The sequence below is a fragment of the Pagrus pagrus genome, assembly GCF_965226575.1.
Source record: "Pagrus pagrus genome assembly, chromosome: 11".
Taxonomy (NCBI): domain Eukaryota; kingdom Metazoa; phylum Chordata; class Actinopteri; order Spariformes; family Sparidae; genus Pagrus; species Pagrus pagrus.
In genome coordinates, this window is record NC_140195.1 from 29,484,356 (window position 1) to 29,508,691 (window position 24,336).

The following is a 24,336-nucleotide window of genomic DNA, read 5'->3' on the forward strand; positions in this document are numbered from 1 at the left end:
ACAATTTAGTACATATTCACAATGATCCTTTTACATTAGAAAAAACTGTTTTTTCAAGTGTTTTACTTGATTAGTTATTTATTGTACATGTTTAAAGCCATCACCACATCACTGCTTAAGTTTCTGTTGCCTCCTGGGTTTTTGGTGTTGCCATATTTGATTTTATGTTGTATATCAACTCAAACATTACAACTCCATCCACACCCCAAAAATCAAGCAAGTGAGTGCTCCAACATGACATTTTTTAAACTGTGACCACACCCAGGAAGTAGACAAGTATGTGTTCTTGCTGCCCGGTTATCTTTTGGCATGTAATTCAAGGTCCACCCTAACTGGAACAGTCCAAGGAACAAGACGGTCCAGAATACTGTCATGATTGTTCTAAAGACTGACTACATGTTTGATCTGTAGCGTAGTGTGTCTCCATTTGTCTGTTTAAATTCTATTGATCAGACAAATTGATTGTTAATACATTATCTTTTGTTCATGTCACCTCTGCCTCTGTCTGTCTCTCCTCCTCTCTGCAGGATATTGACTGGGTGCAGACAGAGAAGCATGTGTTTGAGCAGGCATCCACCAATCCATTCTTAGTAGGTCTCCACTCCTGTTTCCAGACAGAAAGTCGGTAAGAGCATGAAAAGGCTGACACTTTATGAGAGCTCATACTGCACAGTTTTTAAAGCCAGTACATTTCACTTACAGCGGCATTTCAACACCTGACAGAACTTTTCAATATAGCCTGACTGATACTCAATTTTTTGGACTTGGCAATACCAATATTTAAGGAGTAATAAGATATATGAGATCAATATATCAGCTGGTATACACACATTTGTTGCAGTGATCCCTCAGATGTGGTGGTTATCTGTGATGAAGATATGTAACACAGGCAGGATATTTTCCAGTCAAACAATATTTTCATTGCCAAACATTACATCAGTGTACTGAAACAGCACATTTTATTTTTTTTAAATGTTGAAATATATTTTTTGTATTATAATCTCCAACAAACGAGCTTCTCATATTGTTGCATATCAGACAACAACTTTCATAGTCCACAAAACGTTTCTGGATTCACAAAATTTCACCCAATTTTTTGGTGAACTGTTTGTTTAAGAGTCAACAGATAACATTTATGTTGGGAGAAATGTATTTAAAGATATATAGAGTATGACTTCTCAAAACAACAACAATCAAATCAAAGTGCAAGCTGGTATGATGCCAAACCTTTTGATAGACCCACTGGTCACTGTCAGTTTGACCTCGCCTTCCTGTAGAAACAACACATTCTCATTACATGGTCATGGTAAGTTAGCAAACATGTCCTGTTACATCCTTAAAATAATCACCAGGGACTTTTAGCGTCACACAGACTTTAAACCCTGGTTTCGTGGGTGAAAGCCCTGTGACTGAACCACCCATTCACCCCTACGTCCTCCATACTGTATGTGGACTTTCTGGCTCTTTAAACTATGTTTGTTGGCAGGTCCTTTTTTTATCTGCAGGACAAATTGTTATTCTTTTATTTTTCACATTTTTTAAAACAATGCTGTCTAAACATTCTTCCACCAGCCTCTGTCAAACAGTATCAGTGGCGTGTGATGGATTTTCTCATCATGCTCTGGTTTCCAGGTTATTTCTGGTGATTGAATATGTAAACGGCGGGGACTTGATGTTTCATATGCAGCGACAAAGGAAGCTCCCAGAAGAACATGCAAGGTAAACATCCAGATGTTACAGCATCTGTTTACATACATACATATAAAAAATTGTCCCAGTCCAGAATTTAAACATGCAGATTTAGTCTCTAAGTGTGTTTCTTGTGTGTGTACTACTTTTTAACATACTGTATATGAAGCGAAATGACTTTTGCTTTGACATTTCTCAAATGCATTGTCTCGGACCAATTGAGGTACTGTAGTGATGCCTGCAGGGATAGGCAGCATGATCATAGGAGGAAGTAGAAGTGGGTGAATTTATGATTGGATTTTGGTGGGCCCTGTCAGCTACACAGGAAACACATCAATGCAATTGGCAACTATTTTGGGTTGGACTGATTGAACCTCCTCCGGATGGGTTTTGTTGTATTTCACATGATGGTGTTATGTGAAGTACAGGGCGTGAGTAGTTTTTTTTTCTTTTGGTTAGGACAAAAACCATCAGTTTCATAAAAGCATCCTGTGTTTTGTGGTGTAGGACAGCTGTGAGTGCTTGCGCTTGGTTATAGAAAATCTTCCTCAACAACATATTTCGTATAAGTACTCCTTACAAACATATGCTTAATGGGATGCTTTAGCAGCTCTTCATCGGCGTAGAAACACTGCCAAAACCCAACTTAACACTCTTTTTTTCCTACCTCTGAGAAATATAATGAGCACCCATAATTCATTGTGCCTGTCTACTTGCGGGGCACTCCAACTGCGGCTCTGATAAATGCTGGATCAAAGGCTGGGTAATTTAGAGAGGCACCGTTGGGCCCCTATCGGCCCCTGCAATCTGTATTCTAGAGACAGTGGCTGTACATATGCAAAGCAGCATGTTAATCACTTATAATGATTGTACATATTCATGAGCAGCGCTCTTAGATAGAGCCCTGCCGCATTCCCCCACGCTGTGGGGGAGGCGGGCCGGTGGGCGATGGATGGTGCTGCTGATAGGACACGTCTTCTATCAGTCTGATGCCAGCAATGAAACAACGGTGTACAATGGAGGCTGTCACAGTGAAAACGTGGGGGAGCGATGTGGGATTTGTGATTTCTCTGTCAAACATCTCTCCAGTACAGTCTTTCCCTCACTGTTTGACAATCATGGGTTTACAGCAGGCAGACAGAGAGAGGCTTGTCAGTGTTAATGAAGGCTTATCTCCTAGACACAGAATGCACACAACCTACACATGCTACTGACTCACCGAAGACGCACAGCAAGTACATCGAATCATGGTCAAAACTGTAGGGTTTTAAGAATAATATTTTCTATAAAACGTGTATACTCTCCATAATAAGTATAATACAGTAATCTCAGTAACCTAAAGTCCTTCATACCTCAAAACTCAGTGATCACTTCAAAATAACTAAATTTGCTGCATGTGTATAATAGATGCTTTATATTTTTTCTGTATTTGGTTTGAGTATGTTGTCCAGGGTTTCTATCACTAAAAGAAGCCTTCAGCCACATAATCGCCCACTCGACATTGTGCATAACATCTCTTCAGTAGTGGGCTAACCATGTAAAGTTTGGCCCAGTCTCAGGGCTATCCCACTGTCAAATCGTCAAATGCATGAGGGCTGACATTTTGAGTGTTTTATGGCCACTTTCTGTAAGTCTGCAATTTTACAGGCTTTACCTGAGTGAATCACCTACAGGTCATATCATTGTGGCTTCAAACATGGGTAACCTTGGATTTCTAGGGAAGCTGAAAAAACAAAAACAAACAAACAATGATAAACCAGATAATTGCGTTCCTGAATGTGTTGAATATGTCTTGAATAATATTAATTTCATTATTCAATATGCAACATTTATTCATAATATTTATTCGTAAAACAAAACTTTTCTAAATCACCACCTTAGGACTGATATTTTCTCCTGGAACTGATTCTCTTTTTAAATCACTCTAAGTAATGAGCTTTTGAAATATTATGGAGGTTTTTTTCCAGAAACCTCTGAATATGTTTCTCTTTGTGTACTCTGTTTTTTGTTATTATCATTATTATTATTATTATTATTATTATTTTATATTTTGAAACATAAAATAAAAAGTTCCAAAGCACAAGGTAAAATTAAACTTCACAGAGTGATGTCCCATTCATATTTATTACCGTGTCAGGTTCTTGCAGCCTCTACTCACTCAAACACTAACCAGGTAACATCAGTTAAATCCATGAGGGTTCAGGGCTGAGGGCCTCAGGGGGGACATTTTGATTGGGCTCATAGACATAAGTGTGGTACTGGCGTAAATAGAAACAAGTGGGATCATTACTTTTCTAGCATGTGTGTTCTCAGAAGATCATTGGTGATAAGAAGATATCTTGACATTTAGTCTTGAGGGTGGCACGAGAGCAACACTCATACAGATCAGAGTGGAAAGAGTTCATCCTCTCGGAGCATGAAGACACTCAGGAACCATGGCAATGTTCTCTGTTAGGCCTCACACAACCTTCTCACGTACTATTCCTACAGGAATGCTTTCTTTGTCCTTTCTTTAAAAAATTGTTCTGCACAATTTCTTCTGAGTCTTTGGTGAACAAGTTTCATTCATTTGCTTTTATTGTTATTGGCTCTTTATTCATTTATAACATTGCTGGCCCTCTATCTGTTACAGTATTGGCCATTTGGCATTCGGACATAGGTCTCTGTTACATACAATAAATGCTGTGCAATGGCTTTATTATAACATGTCAGGACTGTTATGGATACAGCTGCAATGCTTGAAACATATTTGTCATTTAAAGTGCTGCAAATTTAAGTATGAAGCCGTGTTCCTTCTTATCACAGCCATAGTTCACTCACCATTTACCTCTGTGGCCTTAATGACAATGGTGATGGCGATAGTCTTCAATTCTGTACTGTTATATTATTGACCCTTTTCAATGATGTTGCATCACTCAAATCATACATTGTTGGAAAATTTAACAAAAATGTTATCAGGTCCAACCTGCTTGAACCGGTCGTTATGACTTTTACAAGTCAGTGACTTTGGGGCTTACTGTATGTACACATGAGACAAACACAACTATCAAGAGCTAAAGGTTTGGATGTTCTTTTGTATGAGTGGAAATCTTCAGACACATCATTCTCTGTATTTCTCCCTCACAGATTTTATGCTGCTGAAATCTGTATTGCTCTAAACTTCCTGCATGAAAAGGGCATCATCTACCGCGACCTGAAGCTGGACAATGTTCTCTTGGACCATGAAGGACACATCAAGCTCACAGACTATGGCATGTGCAAAGTAAGAAACCTTTTCAGTAGACTGCATGGACTGCTGGCATAGGCTTATCAATAATGAAGTAGATCTGTATTGACTGGAAACACTAACAGGGCCTCTTTCTTTTTTTGTTTTCGTCTACAATTCATGTTCTCACAGATATCATATCTTCCACACTGCCTCTTATATATCCACTGTTCTCACTTTTGCACTTCACCATCTCGATCTTCTTCTTCTCGTTGCTCTTCCTTCTCCTTCTTCTTCTTTTCCCTCTCCTCGTCTTTCTCCTTCCCCTTCTCCCTCCTCTTCCTCATCTTCTCCATCTTCCCCTTTTAATCTTCTTCATCTTCTTCTTCTCTCAGGAGGGTATCAGACCAGGTGACACCACTAGTACATTCTGTGGAACACCCAACTACATTGCACCTGAGATCCTTCGAGGAGAGGACTACGGTGAGCACAGGAGACAGCCTGGAATAAGTTTATATCCAAAAGCTGATCCTAACAACCATATCTTAGTTTTGAAGCTAATGATGATACTTTACATTTTAAAGAAAAAGCTAAAGGATAGACTGAAATCACGTACCTCACCACAAGATTTTTCAATATGTCCAAATAAGTCAAAGTCTCAGTGATTTATGGAATCTGGAAAACAGTCCTGCTAATAGCATGTCTTTTCATGCCACATATACAGTATAGCTAAATGAATACCTTGTCTTATTGTTTTGTGCTCTCCCAGGCTTCAGTGTGGACTGGTGGGCTTTGGGTGTGCTGATGTTTGAGATGATGGCTGGGAGGTCCCCATTTGACATTATCACCGACAATCCTGACATGAACACAGAGGAGTACCTCTTTCAAGGTCTGCGTTTATACTTCTACTACTGCAATTTTACTTACTGCAAAAAGGGTTTTCATGGCACCAGTGTCCTAAGAGAAGGGCTTTGAACTAGGAAAAAACAGTTGTCATTTTGAAACCCTACTAGATATTTGACACTTGTGAAAGGTTTTTTGGATATACTTTTTCTATAAGGTTAAGGTTATGCCAAAATATACAGTTCTCAAGTAATGGCCGGGTCTGAAACAAATGTCCATATTGAAAGGATTCATTTTCTGGGGTAGCATGAATGCTTTTTAAATTTTGTTGGCATCTGCCCAGTCGAAATGGAAACGTTCAATTACCTGTTTGCTAATCTGGGACTGCGAATATCCTTTTCAAGTTATATCAAAATTTAACCATTAATCTCCAGAATACAAGAGTTGGTCAAGGACAATTTTTGCCAGAGAAAATATTCAAATCATTGTAGTAATTCTCTGGGAAACATAAATATCCATCCAAATCTCATGGCAATCTATTTGACAGACAAAAAGACTGATGGACCAACACACAGACATTGCTATCCTTTGGCTGTTCTGCTAGCACGGTAATCAAGAGTGTACAGCCATGCTAGCAGCTCTGTGAGGTTGTACTCTAGGCTAAATGCAAACATCAGAGAGCTAACATGTGAACAATAAAAAGGTATAATGTGCTGATGTTTAGCAGGTATGTTACCATGTTTGTCATCTTAGTTTATGTTGATAGAATACCAACATTTGCTAATTACGGTAGCTGTAAAGACATGATACTGCATGATAGTACAAGCTTTGCAAAATACTTTATCAGCTAACATTTCGAAGCAACTAGATCCTGGCCACGTAGCTATGTTGCAGTTTACTGGCTAGCTTTAGCTTAGCTTAGATTACAGTTAGCTTGTTGGCTGATCTCGTCCTGTTTGTACTTTCAAACAGCTTCTGTGTTTTACAATTTGGTTGTGTCCTCTTTCAGCTGTTTCGGGAGTCATGTTTAGATACTGATGTGACTAAGTTATACTTAGTTTGGACAAATGTGGTTTGGCATAATTTTGAGGAATTTCTAGAGGCAAATTTTCAATGGAATCTGAAGCATTGAGTATTGAAAATGTATTTCCTAATCATAGTGGCTTTGCAGTAAAAACTGAAAAATGAGCACTGCAGGTAGAGCTTAATTAAAAGTTGCTCCTGATTGGCTGGTGACTTAGTCACCCAGTGCATTTGATTGGTTCAAAGGCAGTGGCCACGAGACAGCCATGACATTATACAGTTGTAGTATAACTAACAGGGAGACCCCTGGTTTGAACAAATTTTGGTGACACTACACTGAATAAGAGTCAAGTTATTGAATATTATTCAATTCCCCAAAATTATGCAGAAGCGCATTTGTCCAAACTAGCAGTTGTAGTATAACCAGCAGGAGACCATTGATGTGTGGAGTGATTTTGTTGACACTACACTGAATAATAGTGAAGTTACTGAATATTTTTTGTAGCATCTCTTTTTGGGGTTGCACTTTGTAGACGGTCCCTGCGCCCTTGTCTCACAGACGGCTGACCATAGATCGTGATAACAAAATAATTACTTCGTTATCACGAGAAAACAATCTTTGTTATATCAAGATGACGAGATAATAAGTTGTTATCACGAGATAACAGTGCATAAAAAGAAGAAAAATCCGTGGCCGTTCTTGGCTTCCGTACTAAACACTTCCAGATAAGCCTATTTTCTGCACTAGCTCTAACACTTTGTCTGCATTAGCAAGCCTGCTAACATAAGATAATATGTTTCATATGCCTTGTAGTATTGTTATCTTTGATTCTGGACTTTGTGTTGACTCTGTTGTGATGGTGCTGGTCCATTTCTCTATCTCTAAGCTAATGTTGGCTAGTCTTGCACACTCTTGTTGCTGAAGGGGAGTGGAAGGGAGGCACTCAGGAGCACACATTGGGATCCTTTGGATTTCCCCAGAAAAAAACAAAAACATATATTTATTTATATTTATATAGAAATCACTCTACTGACTGTTACAGACCACCAAGAAAGTCGAAGGATGTTTAATTCAAGTTACATTACAATCCATTCACACATTGGCAATATTAAGTGGTTAACATATGTAAATGCATAGTACCTTTAAGGTAAAGGAAGTATGGAGGAATAGCAGGAACTCAAGTATGAGTATTGTGAGCATATGGCAGGCTGTTTTGGTTGCCATTTAAACAAAAACATGTTAATTTAGCCCAATGTGACGCATTAATGATATTCTGAGAGTGGGAAAAACAGATCCCATGTATTGGAATAACAATCAGCTCTGGGCTGTAAAGGATTTATTCCTGTGTAAATCCAGGCTTTTATGGTATGCTTCATTAAAATGGAGGAATCTCAAAAACAGGGCTAATTTTATATCTCTCAAATGTTAATTAGTTTTTGTTTGCTGTAGTCTCTCACTGCGCTCTTGTTCTGCGTCATTCTGTCACATCTCTTGGCATTTGAGCAAACTTATTTCATATTTACATTACTCATATTTACATTAGTGAGTCATATACAGCAGTTTAAAAGCCTTATAAGGCCAAGGGAAATAACGGTTGGAGCATATATTCATACTGTTTATTTTGTTATTTCCTGATAATGAACATTTATTTATTGCCACCTTTGTTCCATCTTATAAATCCAATTCAGTGATTTGTGTGTTTCAAATTCAGTTGACAGATTGGCCTTTATCGGTTAAAAAAATTCGACTCTTAGGCTGATTGAACTTTTTAAACCCCATTGGACAAATATGAAAATTGCATGCTGGTCAGGCAAAAACAAGCTGGTTTTCTTAATGTCTTTAGGGATAGAAAAATTACAATACATTGAACATGGATGCTACCACCCAAAAGTTGACATTATGCTGCTACAATATGTGTGTGAGCCAGAAATAGGTAAATATTTGAAATTCATGTAATGATAAACTGCTGCATGCACATGCTCCCCCACCCTTCATGAACTGTGGAAAATCTGGCAGTACATTATGGCTTCTATTACAGATTAAGGTCCATGTGTGGAACAGTTCAGCCTTTTCTCCATTCGTCTGCTTCATTTGGCAGGTACTAGCATTTTCATTTGAACTGATACGGTGCCAAATAACCACACTGAGGCACCTGAAAACACATGTCTCTGTCTTCCATCAGTCAAGCTACGAAGGAGCTGTTAATGTTAGGAAATATCTCCCAATCGTACCCTTTTATGAGCATGTTTTCTGTTGCTGGAACATTGTTTAAAATGTATTATTTTAATGGTATTAGGAGACAGGTGTAGAAATGGGATGGTCAGCAGTAACTTGCACTTTGAAAGCCTCACATAACAAAAAGAGCTGAGGGAAAATGAACAGAGTCAGGACTAATGCTTACATTTGTGCATCTTTTAATGTGCTGCAACCCTTTTTGTCAAGCATTGACTGTAATGAAGTCTGGATGTAGTATGTGTTGAAGCTATATTTCCTTTTCTCTGTTTGCTGCCATCATTGCCACTTACTGTAGCCAGAAAAATCTAACCTAACTGTATGCTTCAACATATTCTTAATGTAAACATTATTTTCAGCTAAACCCCAATACAAACAGAAGAAGATTAAAAATTAAGCACTGAGTTCAAATTCCTGCAAAGAGATGATGTTGATGTCCAGTCTAATATTAGTACTGGGTGAAAAGGCGCAGACCTCTCATTCATTTCAGTGAGACCACTGCAATGTCACGCAAAAAACCCCAAAACAAAGCCAAAAAAGGAGGGGTCAGAGCACCTTGGTAGCCCAGTGGTTACAGGGCATGCCGCTTGGCTGCTGCGACATTGCTTGTTTGATTCCAGCCAGTGACCTTTATTGCACGTCATACACCTCCCTCTCTCCCCCATGCCCCTACCTGCCTCTGCTATCCAAACAATGCCAAAAAGATGGGTCATCCAGCCAAAAAAGTTGTTCAACTTTTGAAGCAGAACAATGTGTCCTGAAACAGCAATCCACAGGGTTGGGAAATCAAATTGGCGTCCTGTTTCCGGCCTTAACGTTTCATCACCAACAGCAAGCATCTGGTGGTCATTAAATGATCTGCAACACACACTGGCAGCATATAATGCATGTCAAAACACACCAACACTGCTGGATATTAAAGGATAAGTTCCCAAATTTTCCAATTCCACCTCAAAACAATTGTCAGGTGCTCACATGAACACTGCAACAGGTTTTGCTTGCTGTAATTCTACTTGCTAATAAGATCCAAGGTAAGTGATGTGGGACAGTGCCATCAACGCTCAAGAGAAGCAGCAGTTTCTGTAACATTTGCTTCTTGGATTTTCCCCAGCTACTGTACTTCTTCTCATACTACTGTACAGAAATTTGATCTCTGCAAATATACTGTACATGTAAAAATCCAGCCAGTTCTTATGCCCAGTATGTCAAATACAGCAGTCTGATCAGTGGCCCAGCGCTTCAGCTATGATGCTAGAGGTGCTAGAGAGGCTAGCATAGCAATATGAAGAGCAAGATCGGGAGGTGGTTGTTGTGGTTGGGTGGTCAAACAGAGGACTAGTCCGCTAATCTGCATGCCTCTCTGACCAACAGTTACTTATAACACCCTTCTCTGTGCAGACCTGCAGAGATATCCATATGTATCTTTGGAAAACTACAATTTTAATGTTACATGTAGATGGAGAAGTCTGTAGCATTGGCCTGTTGCTTTGCAATGGGCTGCAGTTCATTGCCTTCAAAGGTATATTAATTGGTCATTTACAGTCACTAAACTCAAATCTTGAAATAAGTGGGATGACTAAAAGTACCAGAACTCATCCAAATAATGAAAGTAGTTGTAAGTTATTTTAAAGTGCCAACCTACACAACATAAATGTAAAATTGCAACAAAGTCAGAAGTGGACTGGTAGCTGAAGAGGTGCCAGTTCACTTCCTGGGTTACTGCAGAGGTGCCCTTGAGCAAGGCACCGAAACCCCCATGTGCTCCCCGGGCGCCTGACACGGCAGCCCACTGCTCCTAGTCTGCAGTATGTGCACTTACCATGTGTGTAGCTAGTGATGGGTTAAATGCAGAGGACTAATTTCAGGTGTGTTTGCATGTTCCATGTAAAAGATAACTGACAATAAAGATTCTTCTTCTCTCTCTTAAGTCAACTTTTTGGACCAAAGAAAACACACTGTGGGTGTGATCGCACCCTCAGAGTAGAGGAACCTCTATAATATCTGTCCTTCTATTTGCATTTGTGTTTCCTCAAGCCATATGGTACCCTTACATAGCACGCCCCCTTCCCACCTTCTCCCTCCCTCTCTCACACAGCCACCCACACAGTCCTCCAAGATAGAAATTCCTCCATACTACAGTAGCCTCGTGTGACGCATTATGTCTCTGCTGTGACTGTCAGGAGCATAGCGTGGCACCACAGCTAGCATCTGCCACCAGTACCATCCTCCTGGCGGTCTTACCGGTAGAGCAGTGGGTTCCTGGATGAATGCCTGCCAATGGAAACCAACCCTTTCACTATAGGAGACACACAGCCATATGCCACCTAGCAAGAACCTGTGCCAGGCCCGGCTTTGGGTTTCATACCAACATCAGAGTTTTAGACAGACAGACAGACAGACAGCTGGCAAACATTTGATTCAGTGAGGGAACCAGCCAGTGGTCTTCACATTAAAACCTATACAATTTAGATATAAATATAATGTGAAAAGTGGTTTGACATGGTGTAATGGAAACAGTTTTAAAATGACCTCTGAGTGTTAAAGATGGTTCTTGGCCTTGGCAACAGTAGCTTGAGAAAAAAAATGCTAGCTTTTTCCAGAGCTTTCAAGCATATCTCACAGGCTGACACTGATTCAACTGTATATCTGTGATGAGCTAAAATACATCAACCACGCCAATGCATTGGATTGGACTGCCATCTCATCTGACCATATTGTACCGATATCCAATTTTTATTCAGCTGTAATGTTGAAGAGCACACAGAGGAGTGTGTGCAACATGACCAGGCTTCTCTGTCTTGGATGTAATAACCTCCACCAAGGATGTTGTGTTTCCGCCCGTGTCTGTTGGTTTGTCAGCAGGTTTACACAAAAACTACTAAACAGATTTCCACAAAACTTGGATGTAGGGAGGATAAGGCTTGACTGAATTAAAAGGGCCTTGGCAGAAGTATCCGCTCTACTGAGTGCCATTCTAGTTTTCCCATTGTATTTTGAGAGGGTATGTTTTTAACAATTTAAGATGAGCCACAGATGGGGGAAATTATTATACTGCTTTATGATAATTAAAAGCAGTAATGTTCTATGTGTGTGTCATTTTGTTGTGCACCCTGTGTTGTAAAATTACAAATAAATCACCTTGATACCTTTTCACAAATAATGTGCCTATGGCTGCAATCATTATCCAGAGATGAGCAGTGTGTATAGAGGGCATGCCTCATCTTATCTACATTTGACATCTGCATATCGGTTCTGGTGTTGTTTTGTCACTGCAGCCACTTGGTTTATTCTACAACATTAGGTTTGGATTGGGAGTAACCACGTCTGCATGGGAGCACGCATTGGTCACATTACCTTGAGCTGTGATTGAAAGAAAACAGCTCCGGTCACCTCAGCGTGAAGCACTAATCTGTGAAGCAGCGCTACATCCTTGGATTTGGGTTTTGAGGGATAAACTATATCTCAGAATGTTTTTATTCTCGTTAGTGTGACATTGTTGAGCTGTGGGAGTCTCAAGGCTGTGTGTAGACCATCAAAAGTGAGAGAAAGAACAGAATAGTGTCCTCTGTATCTCCTCCCCTCCTTTGACTCCCACGCAGCAGACATGGTCACCCACAGGCAGGTTGGACTGTGAATCATCCTCCTCCCTACTCACGATTGTCCTTTTCTTTTCTCTCTGCCTCTCTCTTCTCTTTTTGCCAACAGTTATTCTTGAGAAGCCTATTCGCATCCCAAGGTCTCTGTCAGTGAAAGCTGCCAGCGTGCTCAAGGGCTTTCTAAACAAGGTGAGAGCCATGCACTCCCCATCAGCCCTCTCTCTCTTGATCCGTGTACACTGCTGCTCAGTCAAATTACCGTGTGTGGGAGCACGGACAAGAACTTTGGTTTTGTTATGGACAGCCAGGGAGGGTCTCTTTATTTGGCTCCAGCTGCCTGAGTGTATGCCTTACAATAAAGGGAACCTTTTATATTCATAGTTAGCTAGAAGAACTAGGATGGAGTGCAGTTGGAATCTACAATTTACTGTAAATTAATCCATGCCAGTATTTTTGTGTGTTTCAGCCATACAGTCAATGGTACACAGAGTCTCAACCTAAAGGTCAGGACCCTTAATGTTCGACACTTTAATAAAATCTGTGCTTAAGTTCATTTTATGCTCCTGAAAATAGAAAACAGAAATATGCCATTAACATTTTCAACAGTTTTAAAACAAAAACAATCTCTGTCCAGAAGAGCGTTTTAGCGCCATTTCAGTAGCTTTTGCTAAATACTATAGCAGGCAGCTGTTTTAGGAAATGACTGAGACTTTTTATAAAATGAAACTAGATACTGTTTTTAGATTAAGAGAGCCACAGGCAGATAAGGAAAATCAGGAAGTTTTAAGAGATGGACTAACACATTGTTGGTTGACAAAAAATAAACATGGCACGCACACCAGAGTCATCCTTTCACTCAAGCAAGTTTAAAGTTTGAAGTCAGTTTTTGTACCTTAGGTAAATTAATGGGATACACAACATGCATTTTTTTCAGCCAATACTGATAAGCCTGCTTTTCATGGCTGATACAAAGAAGATCCAATCATTTCACATTTTTGTATTTGAGTTAGAAGCATTACCTGTAGGTTATGCACACCTGAGGGTAAGAAAGGCTCACATGTAGTGTGCAAAGATGGATGATGTAATTATATTTCTTCTTGTTCTTCAACTATCAAACCAACTTTAAAGGTGCAAACAGCTACCTATTGTATCAGAGTGTTGATGCCACACTTGTTAAGATGATGAAAACAATCTGGCTTCATATTATGGGCCTGACAGCTAGAATTTCACAAGTACTGATAAATAGCAGATAATTAAAAATGTCCCAATATTGGGCCAATCATTTATTGGTATATACTGTGCATCACAGTCAGCAGCAGAAGTGATTTGTAGTCAGTTAAATACAACCTGTAAAAACACTGGTGTGGCCCTTCAGTTTAAGAAATATAGTGATCTTTTTTAAATGTAGGCTTGTATAATTAACGTAGTCATACAGTATTTAGATTTTTTGCTGTGTTTGTTTCTGCATTTCAACCACTGGTTTCACGTTCACTGCAACAAGCTTTCATGTGTGTGACGTCCTAGTGTTGCTCTGATGCAGGAGGGTGCCTCTGTTCATGCAAACAGCCTTGCAGCTGTTCACAGGGGCTTTGACTCTGTAAGACATCACCATAATTGTTCTGATGAAAAGAACACAGTCTAAGTTAAGCAGTTAGAGGAAGCTACACATACACATACACATACACATACACATACACATACACATAAGTTGCATGGTGAAACATCTGGGGCTAACATTATTAAGAATTGTCCACATGGCAATTGCTTTATTCTCTTCGGAGCAGTATAATATGTGAAATGTAATAAGAGAAAGTCTCTTTTTGACCCCTCTGGACTTCATTAGTCCACCTAAAGTAGAATCAACCTGACAGTAAGCCTGCTTTTCCTACCTCAAGATGCTGAAATAGAGAGAATAATCTCACATTCCTGTAAAATTCCATTGTTGCTGTTTATGTTCCTGACCAGCTGTCTTGGTCCCAACAGGATCCTAAGGAGCGGCTGGGTTGCCAGGTCCAGACGGGCTTCACAGATATCAAGTCACACACATTTTTCCGCAGTATAGACTGGGACCAGGTAAGAGCTGACTGAGTGAGGATTGGGAAACATGATACCTAATTGTTGTTTATTGCATTTGTTCCAGCGTACTGAACATTTTTAACAAAATACACACTGTCATGTTTTTTTGCCCAAAAAGGAGACGGAATAAAAAACCTTTTGCTACAAAATATGGACCTTCAACAAGAATACATTCACAACACAATCACAACCAATAACGTGCCACCAGTGTCGCCAACCTTTTTTCCAAGATAAAACCAGGATGACACCACATTAAAAGCAACCCTCGAAAAACAAAAACCAGGACAGAATTTATTTTAGAAAGTGAGAAAATATTCCTGGATCCGTCTCTTTATCTGGAGCCTCACCAAAAGTTAATGGTGTCCAATTTTGTATGGAAATCCGTTCTGTGGTTTTTGTGTAATCCTGCTGACAAACCAACAAACTGACACTGGTGAAAACATAACCTTCTTGCCGGAGGTAATGATCTACACGTGCCTGTGAAATTATACTTTATATGCCTCTGAATAATAAAACAGTATCCCCTGCTACACAAAAATACTGCTCCTACAGACATTGATTTGCTGCTTGACCTATTGCCCTTAAGAGCAGCATTCTTAAAATTAGACAAGAATCAGCAATGAAACAGCTGGGACAACTGATGAAAACAGGCAGAGCAGAGAGGGGATATTTACTATGAAAATGTACGTTTGCATTTACCTACAAATATCATATTAATATCACCTTCAATCAAAGGTATACTACACTCATACAAAATAATCCCTCTTGATCAGTGTTTGTGTTTGTAGAGACTGTGCCTTAGCTTCTTATTTTTGTATTATTTTGTGACATTTCTGGGTGTCAGTGATTCTGGACAAAGAGACCTGATTGTTGAGTGTTGAATACCGATGCTTAGGGTTGGTGGCTCGCCAACCAAAGCGTCAGTATTTGATGAGCTGGAATTGAGACTCAACAATCAGGTGTCTTTCTCCAGGGTCCGTCACTGCAACTTTGAGTGGTGTGTTTGCAAACAGAAACCCATAAGTCCTTCATAATATGCCCTTAATGTGAGCTTTACTTTCATATGGCTGACTGTATGCATGAGTGGATGATGCTAGAATATATTTTTAGACTAAAATTACAGAGGTATTTGTTTTGGATGAATTGAACATGGGTCACAAAGGAATTCTGAATCGATTAGATTTCAACTTCAAGAAGATTATCAAAGACTTGAACAGCTGAACTATAGTGGAAGGTGAGTCCACATCTTCTACTTAGGAAAGAATACATCATTGGGGGATCAGGGTTCGTGTTGCTGGCTGACAGACAGCTGCTGACAGCTGATCTGGGGTTTGACTCTACAACCTGTCAGTTCACTCCGAACTATGTAACAACAAGAAAGACAGAATAAACACTGCACGCCCACATTTAATGCCAATCAGCTCTGAGAACAGGGCACAGCTGTCACTGTGCATTCTGATGCGCCTTTGTCAAACTTGATAGTATGTGTCGACTGTTTATATCAAGAGCTTAAACACAGAGAACACACCCTCCTATTTATGATCTGAACAGGCACATGAGTGAGGTGGAGCCCTGAGTGCGTGTGTGTGTGTGTGTGTGTGTGTGTGTGTGTGTGTGTGTGTGTGTGTGTGTGTGTGTGTGTGTGTGTGTGTGTGTGTGTGTGTGTGTCAAAAAATGGATGATGTAGAAATGTTGGCAAAGAAGAAAAAGTACAATTCAATTCAATTGTGATGCATAAGTGAGTTTCTCCAAAAGCATCAGAAGAGCTTTAATTACACACTTCCATTATGCTAATGCAATGTATATATATGTTTATGGCCTATAACAGTAATTCATCACATCACGTATAAACCATCCTCACTGTAACAGTAAAGTCAAATGTATATATATGTATATACGGTGACCAAAGTGCTTTACAAACACAGGCAAAAGAAAAAGTAAGGTCAACAGAACAGACAGTAACAGATCATGCTACCCAGAGATCAAGATATCATCCCTGAGCAATGTCAAGTCTAGTAAAACAAACTGTATGAGCGCTCATTTAGTAGTATCAATTTAAGTTTAATCAAAAGCCAAAGAACAGAGGTGCTTTGAATGACTCAATAGTGGGGGCAGATCTGATAAGCCTGGGGCTCACACTCATCATTATCATCATCATCATCATTATTAAACATCAGAATGCTGATCAATTATTAATCCATAGAGCTCATATTTAAACAGATTTTAGAAAGTGCATTAACGTGATGGCTTCAGTGTAAATCAAAGGAATAATAAAGTTCATCACTCATGAAAAATGTAAAATTACTTTCATAAAAGCGACTCTGAGTGACTTTTTAATGATCTGCATAACAATACCACAATCAGTGAAACTGGCATACTGTACAATCTAATGTAAACCAGCAAAGTTTTATTATAAAGTTACATCACTCACCATATATTTCATGTCCAGCCCATCTGTTCAATTAAAAACTCTGTGTGCGTCTGGTCTGACATACAGTATGCGGGACATTCTCACCAGGTTTGGGCGATGTCTAGCAAATTGGAATATGACTATGCCCATGTGTTTCTGTACATTAGGTAGTTGTCCCGACTGTCACTCTGACGGCTACCTCCAACTGTCTCACCAGTTGAGAGTCTCCCGTCCCCAGTGAAGGGAGAAGGCAAAAGCGTCCAACATGCATCCTCTTGCCTGGTTCAAAATTGTCTTCATCTCCACGGCACATATCTGTTACTTAGCTGTTCAGCCTCAGAAGCTTTCAACAAAGTTAGCTGGGCTAGCTCTACTGAGGAAGCTGAGCTAACAAAACACAAATAACGACAGTATGATTGAGAGAAACACACTGACAGCGGCAGAAAAAGAAACACCAATGTATCTGAGAGTCTTGGGTTCACTTAACTTAGCTGGTTTGATATGAAAAAAGAATGGAACTTGACTAGCAACAACAGCTTCTTTTTATATGTTCTCCCACATTTAACAACTGCTACCATACGGCAATTTTACCTCATGTTACGATGGTAGAGGACTTATTTGTTGATGACTGTCAGCTCAGCATTGGCGATGGGCAATGGCTTCTCTCATGTACCTTAATTCTCAACAAATAGGTCCTTTTTTCTGAATTCTGATTAGAGTTTTCTCAAATAAAATGTTTTACACCATTGCAACTGCACTTTTGAAGCCCCATTAATATGCTACTTTATCAGACATTACAAATTACCTAATGCTAATTTAAGATGAATTAAGGCCATTTCTCTACCTTCATTGTTGTCTTGTCCCTCATGGGACAATTAGGCGGGGTGGCAGGTAGTCTACTGGTATAAAAGAGCAGGCAAACAATTGTCAGATTGTGTTAATGAAGGCTGCCACAGTGCCTGTGAAGTACACACCAAAGGCAAACTGGGGAAAGATATCAAAGCAGAGAAATCCTGAGCCCAGCGACAAAGCTCCCATGTAGCGCAGAGGGAAAACAAGTTGACAAAGCTGTGAGAGGTGGAGAAGCGACGCTCTCTGCCCTCAAACTAGAAACCTGTCTCCAGACCTGACAGGCCTGTTGTTACCACATATTAATATTCATCAGACAGTTCCTGAGGGAGCTCTGAGTTTTCTCTCTGAAGAGATGACACATTTGAATATCATTTACCTGCCGTCCTCTTTTATGCCCTCTTCAAATCCACAGTTCTTTACTGCCAGAGAACTGTCAGGGTGATAAGCATTGAGAAGAAATGTTTAATTTGGAAGCGGGTAGACCTGGATTTCACTGTTGAGAGTTTTTTTTCATTGACATACAGTTCATGTTTAGGCAGGCACCAGCTATCCATCTCCCTTACTTCATGTTGAGGATGTATCTTTATGAGTTTTCTTTAACCCGCTTTTTGGTTTCATATTGACACCAGCATACTTCCAAACACAATTCAAATTGGCATTTGGGTATGGACAAGAGTATGAGTTTCGGATCAAAAAGGATTTTATCATTTGGCCATTCCAGCCATCGTGTTTTCTTTTTTTTTTTTTATCTGTTTATTGAAACACATCACATCATGTTACATGACCTTTACAAATAGATGCGTGATTTTTTTTTTTTTTTTTCAAATAAACAAACATACAAACAAACAAACAAGTAAAAAACATACAAAGCATTATCCCACCCCCCACCTCAGTTGGTCTTCCCTTTTCAAACAGAATATCTCATCAACCACCTTACATTTGTACATTCATATTGATGTAAGTGCACAGCTGGACAGAAAAAACAGACACACACACAAAAAAAACCAAAACAATGTATTGTTCACTCCTACACCGTAGGAGTTGTAGCTATATTATCGAAATGTGAGATAAGATGCTGCCATGTAGTATAGAATTTCTCAGTTGACCCTCGGAGTGAAAATTTGATTTTTTCTAATTTAAGGAATGACATTAGGTCAGTCTGCCAAGATTGTTCTGCTGGGGGTTTAGGTAACTTCCAGTGTAGAAGGATACGCCTGCGGACAATCAGAGAGGCAAATGCTAAAACATTTAATGTCTGCTTACTGAATTCTGAATAATTTGAGGGAACTCCAAAAATAGCAATGAGTGGACAGGGAGTAATAGCTACACCTAGAACCTCTGACATAATCTTGAAAAAGCTCTTCCAGAACCCTGTTAGCTTCGAGCATGACCAGAAAGTATGGGCTAAGTCAGCTGGGACAAAGGCACATCTATTGCAAGCTTCACTACTGCCAGGAAAAATCTTTGCTAGTTTTGCTTTGCTGAAATGCATTCTATGCAGTACTTTGAATTGTATTAAGTTAAGACGGGCACAGGATGAGGAGCTATTCACTTGTAATTTGGCTCTCTCCCACCAAGGATCCTAGAGTTGGATTCCTAGTTCTTTTTCCCACCCCTGTTTTGCTGTGATCTGTGGAGAGGGGTTAGCCTGGAGAATACCTGTATACAGCTTTGATATCATTTTTATCCAAGTTTCTGGTTTGTCAAGAATTTTAGGTAAATCTGCCGGTAAACATGGAAATGTACTGCAATGATCTTTAATAAAACTGCGAACCTGGAGGTAGCGAAAGAAGCTGGTCCGGGGCAAGTCATGCTTATGGGACAGACTTTCAAAATCAACGAATGTACCATCTAAAAACAGGTCTCGGAATAATATGATACCTTTCTCTTTCCAAAGTGTAAATGCAGAGTCAAGTTTAGAAGGTAAAAAAATATGATTATTGCATAACGGACCTAGAAGAGCAAGATTGTTTAGCTTGAGATGTTTGCGAAACTGAGTCCATATTTTCAAAGTTGACAAGATTACAGGATTTGAGGTATAATTTGAAACTGAAAGGGGCAAAGGGGAGCATGTCAGAGCCACAAGTGAAGAGGTGTGGCAGGAGAGGGACTCCATTTTACACCAGTCCAACTCACTTTCATACCACCAGCTGAGTATCTTTTGTATATTTGCTGCCCAGTAGTATAACATAAAGTTAGGTAAGCCCAGCCCACCCTCCTGCCCTGCTGTCTGTAGGGTGCTTTTATTAATCCTGGCTACCCTGCCTGCCCACACAAATGAAAGAATAACTTGATCAAGTTTTTTAAAGAATGTTTTTGTCAGGAAGAGAGGTAAACATTGGAAAAAAAACAAAAATCTCGGCAAGATATTCATCTTTATGCATTGCACTCTGCCTGCTAATGACAGCGGCAACTTGGACCACTTCTGTAGGTCAGTTTTAACATTATTTATTAATTTGTCAATGTTATTTTTATGCAAGCCCTTAAAGGAGTGGGTGATGTTGATCCCTAGATATTGAAAACTTTCTGGAGAGAAATTAAAAGGAATTTGTCCCTGCGTGAGTGTTTTGGCTTTGGAGTTAATTGGGAAACAGACAGTTTTTTGGAGGTTGATTTTGTAACCTGAAAATGCACCAAAATCATCCAATATCTGTATTAAATTATTGGCACACGTAACAGGGTCTGTTATGTAAATTAATAGATCATCTGCATACAGGGAGACACGGTGCTCAATGTTTCCCCGTTTAACACCTTGCAGATGTGCAGAAGATCTCAACCGTATGGCTAGCGGCTCAATAGCAAGAGCAAAAAGTAACGGCGACAGCGGGCAGCCTTGACGGGTACCACGGGACAGGGGAAAATATGATGAATACTGCCCATTTGTGTTAACACGGGCAAGGGGTGATTTATAAAGAAGGCGTATCCATGCAATAAAGTTTTCTCCGAATCCAAATTTTCCTAGTACCTTAAATAAGTACCCCCATTCCACCCTGTCAAAGGCTTTTTCTGCGTCCAATGAGAGCACTATTTCAGGCTTTATTTCATTGGACGGGGAAGAGATAATATTTAATAGCCGTCTGACATTTGAGGATAACTGACGAGCTCTGATGAAGCCAGTTTGGTCTTCAGAGATTATTGAAGGGAGACATGTTTCCAATCTTTTCGCCAAAATTTTTGCTAGTATTTTCACGTCTACATTTAAAAGTGATATTGGTCGATAGGAACTACATTCAGCAGGGTTCTTATCCTTCTTAAGAATAACGGAAATAGTCGCCTCTGTTAAAGTTTTTGGTAAAGTTCCTATAGACAGGGAATGGTTAAACATATCTAGTAATAACGGGGCTAGTTGAGTGGAAAATTTTTTGTAAAATTCAGATGGCAGCCCATCAGGCCCTGGTGTTTTAGAATTATTCATTTCCCTAATGTTGCTAAGTACTTCCTCTACAGTTATTGGCTGATTTGATGATAACCGTGTTGCTATATCTATAGTGGGTATTTCTATGCTATCAAAAAAAATATTCATGTTCGAGTCCGTTGGATGGGGCTCAGAAGTGTATAGATTGGAATAAAATAATTTAAAAGCTGCATTGATCTCCAGAGGAGATGTTGTAAGACCAGTTGACTGAGTGTTGATTTGGGGGATGTGACGTGATGCTGCTTGATGTTTGAGCTGGAGAGCCAGCAGCCGGCTAGCCTTGTCGCCATACTCATACCACCTGCCTTTAGATCTTAGTATAATATATTCAGCCTTCCCCGTCGAAGAGAGATCAAACTGAGTTTGGAGGTTAACTTTTCGTTGGTACAGCTCTGGGGTGGGATTTATTGCATATTGCCTATCACATTCGGATAATTCATCCATTATGTCAGTTTGCTTCTTTCTGCGCAGCTTATTAGAATGAGAGGAATAAGAAATGTTTTGTCCTCTGATTGTAGCTTTGAGGCTTTCCCAAAGTAGCGATGAACTAACCTCTTCTGAACGGTTAAAACACAGAAAGTCTTCAATAGCTTCTTTTATGGAAGAGCAAAAAGCATCACTAGACAACAGCGATGTATTGAGTCTCCATTGTGGAGTTCCTGCCGAAGGAGAGTCAAATCTGAAATCTAGTAAGACCGGGGAGTGGTCTGATATGACTATCGCTGAGTATTCAATAACATGTACAGATGGTAATAGTACCTTATCAATAAAAAAATAATCTATCCTTGAGTAGGCATGGTGCACGTGAGAATAAAAGGAATAGACTCTAGTATCTTTATGTAAGGATCTCCAGGGGTCACAGCTTCCATAATCTACCATGAAAGATTGCAGTGTTGTCGCCATTTTTGATAAACTTGTCACTCTAGGGCTTGAGCGATCTAGCTGAGTGTTCATTACACAATTTAGGTCTCCTCCTAAAATCAAATAATGCGTATCCATATTTGGAAGTGAAGATAAAAGTGTGGCCATGAGCTGGCTGTCATCAAAATTAGGAGCGTAGACACAGACTAATATAACAGGTAAGTGAAACAGTCTGCCTGAGACCATGATGAAGCGTCCATTACAGTCAGGTACTATGCTTTCTGGTATGAACTGAATCTTTTTCGAAATCAAAATAGCTGCCCCTCTGGCCTTTGAGTCAAATACTGAGTGAAATACCTGTCCTACCCATGGTCGTCTGAGCCTTGTATGATCATTTATCTTGAGGTGGGTCTCTTGGAGGAAGACGATGTCAGCACTGAGGAGTTTAAGATGTTGATAGACTTTTGCTCTCTTAACAGAGCCATTTAATCCTCTCACATTCCATGAAATAAATTTAACTTGAAGCTTATCTGTCTTATTAGAAGTAGTCTCTTCACTCATATATAGGCCTGCCAAATGACACTTGAGACAAATGTAACCAGAAAAAAAAAGAAGTATATGAAGCCAGCTGTACTAAAAAAGCCATCGTGTTTTCTGACTGGTTTGTAGAACTAAAATATTTCTCACAGCCTGGTTTACCCCACACAGTTGACTGTTATTGTCAACAGTGCCATGCGTCTACTTGCAGTACATAGACGATGTTTACTGGATGTGGCTGCCTCAAGTTCTGTTCTTGCTGCCAGTGACCAGATCCACTTCCATTCCAGCCCAGTTACCAGGATATAGTGTTAGCAGTTAACATTACTGTAAAGTTACAGTTACATCCAAGATTGACATTCGTACCAAACGTGGCATATCACATTCACATTATATGCTTATCAGACACCTCCCACACCAGGAGGTTGAGGGGATGGTAGTGGCGTTATTCCAAGCCAACAATGCTGCCAAACAGCCGACTGCAGTTTAAGTCACACCACATGGTACATTAGCCGTTTTCGGTGTAACAATACCAGCTGTTGTTCACAAGAAGTTGGACCATTTCCATCTGTGATCGTGGTGACCAAAACAGGTATTTTAAGCCAAACCATAATTTTTGTCCTAACCCTAACCGAAGGTTTTTTGTGCAGAAACCTATGCAGAGCGTTGTGACAGCAGAAAAACAGAAAATTCAACCTAAACAAATGTAAAGTTTGGGTTGGCCATTCCAGCAGCTGTTCGAGACATCCTCCAGATGTTTTGCTATTGTTAGTTACTTCTCCTATGTCTAATGTTAACTATTAATGAAACACAGACCCTAAAGGAACCTAAGACACTGTGCTGCATACAGCCACAATGTATGTGTTACCACATTGATGATCATTGAGCTGCAAAGATGTTTTCAGTATGCCATGCATGTCTGATAAATGCTTTCAGTGGTCGTTTGAACCAAAACAGACATGCTGCAGCACTGTGGCACAACCGAATCCAGTGGCTGATTTCAGTGGTCTGCCATCTAGCAGTGTCTAGCAACTAGTTCATGAGGATGGTGATACTTCAGTTCATGAAGTAAAGACTTGAAGCAGCTGAGAACTGCACAGGTTCCTACTGATAGACATCATTGTCAAAAGTAACATTACATAGAAAGTAAGGGTAAAAGGGAAAAAGGTTCACTTCCTAGGACAGCTTGCATCCAAACATGAGGATATTGTAGGGAGACGCCACTGCAGTAACAGTGACTGGGATTTGTGTTGACTGAGGCCATTTTCAGACCTGTAGTTTGCTCACTTTGTCCGATTCAGGGACCTATTTAATACAGTTTATGCATTTCCCTCCTGGTTCGTTTGTGTTCACATGGCAACAACTGTGAACGGCTCAAAGCATGTAAAAAAAATTCCATGGGCAAGCTAGCTGTTCTTTCATTGGAAATATATATTACAGGAATGGTTCACCTTTGGAGCAGCAGCATGTTTTTTCATTGTTTCATTGTATTTATTTGGTTAATATATCAAATCAAATCAAATAAAATTTTATTTGTATAGCCCAAATTCACAAATCACAGTTTGCCTCAGAGGGCTTTACAATCTGTACAGAGAC

General features: G+C 39.8%; 1 protein-coding gene across 4 annotated transcripts in view; it reads left to right on the forward strand.

The window, feature by feature from the left end:
* The window catches only part of prkcz (protein kinase C, zeta), a 136,213-nt gene that overhangs the window by 89,954 nt on the left and 21,923 nt on the right, over positions 1–24,336 (forward strand). For all 4 annotated transcript variants that reach the window (XM_084366365.1, XM_084366366.1, XM_084366368.1 and 1 more), the window contains 7 exons: positions 528–625; positions 1,633–1,719; positions 4,816–4,951; positions 5,290–5,377; positions 5,664–5,783; positions 12,699–12,778; positions 14,573–14,662. In XM_084366365.1, coding sequence (XP_084222491.1) covers positions 528–625; positions 1,633–1,719; positions 4,816–4,951; positions 5,290–5,377; positions 5,664–5,783; positions 12,699–12,778; positions 14,573–14,662 — 699 coding nt within the window. The remainder of the gene's footprint in view (positions 1–527; positions 626–1,632; positions 1,720–4,815; positions 4,952–5,289; positions 5,378–5,663; positions 5,784–12,698; positions 12,779–14,572; positions 14,663–24,336) is intronic.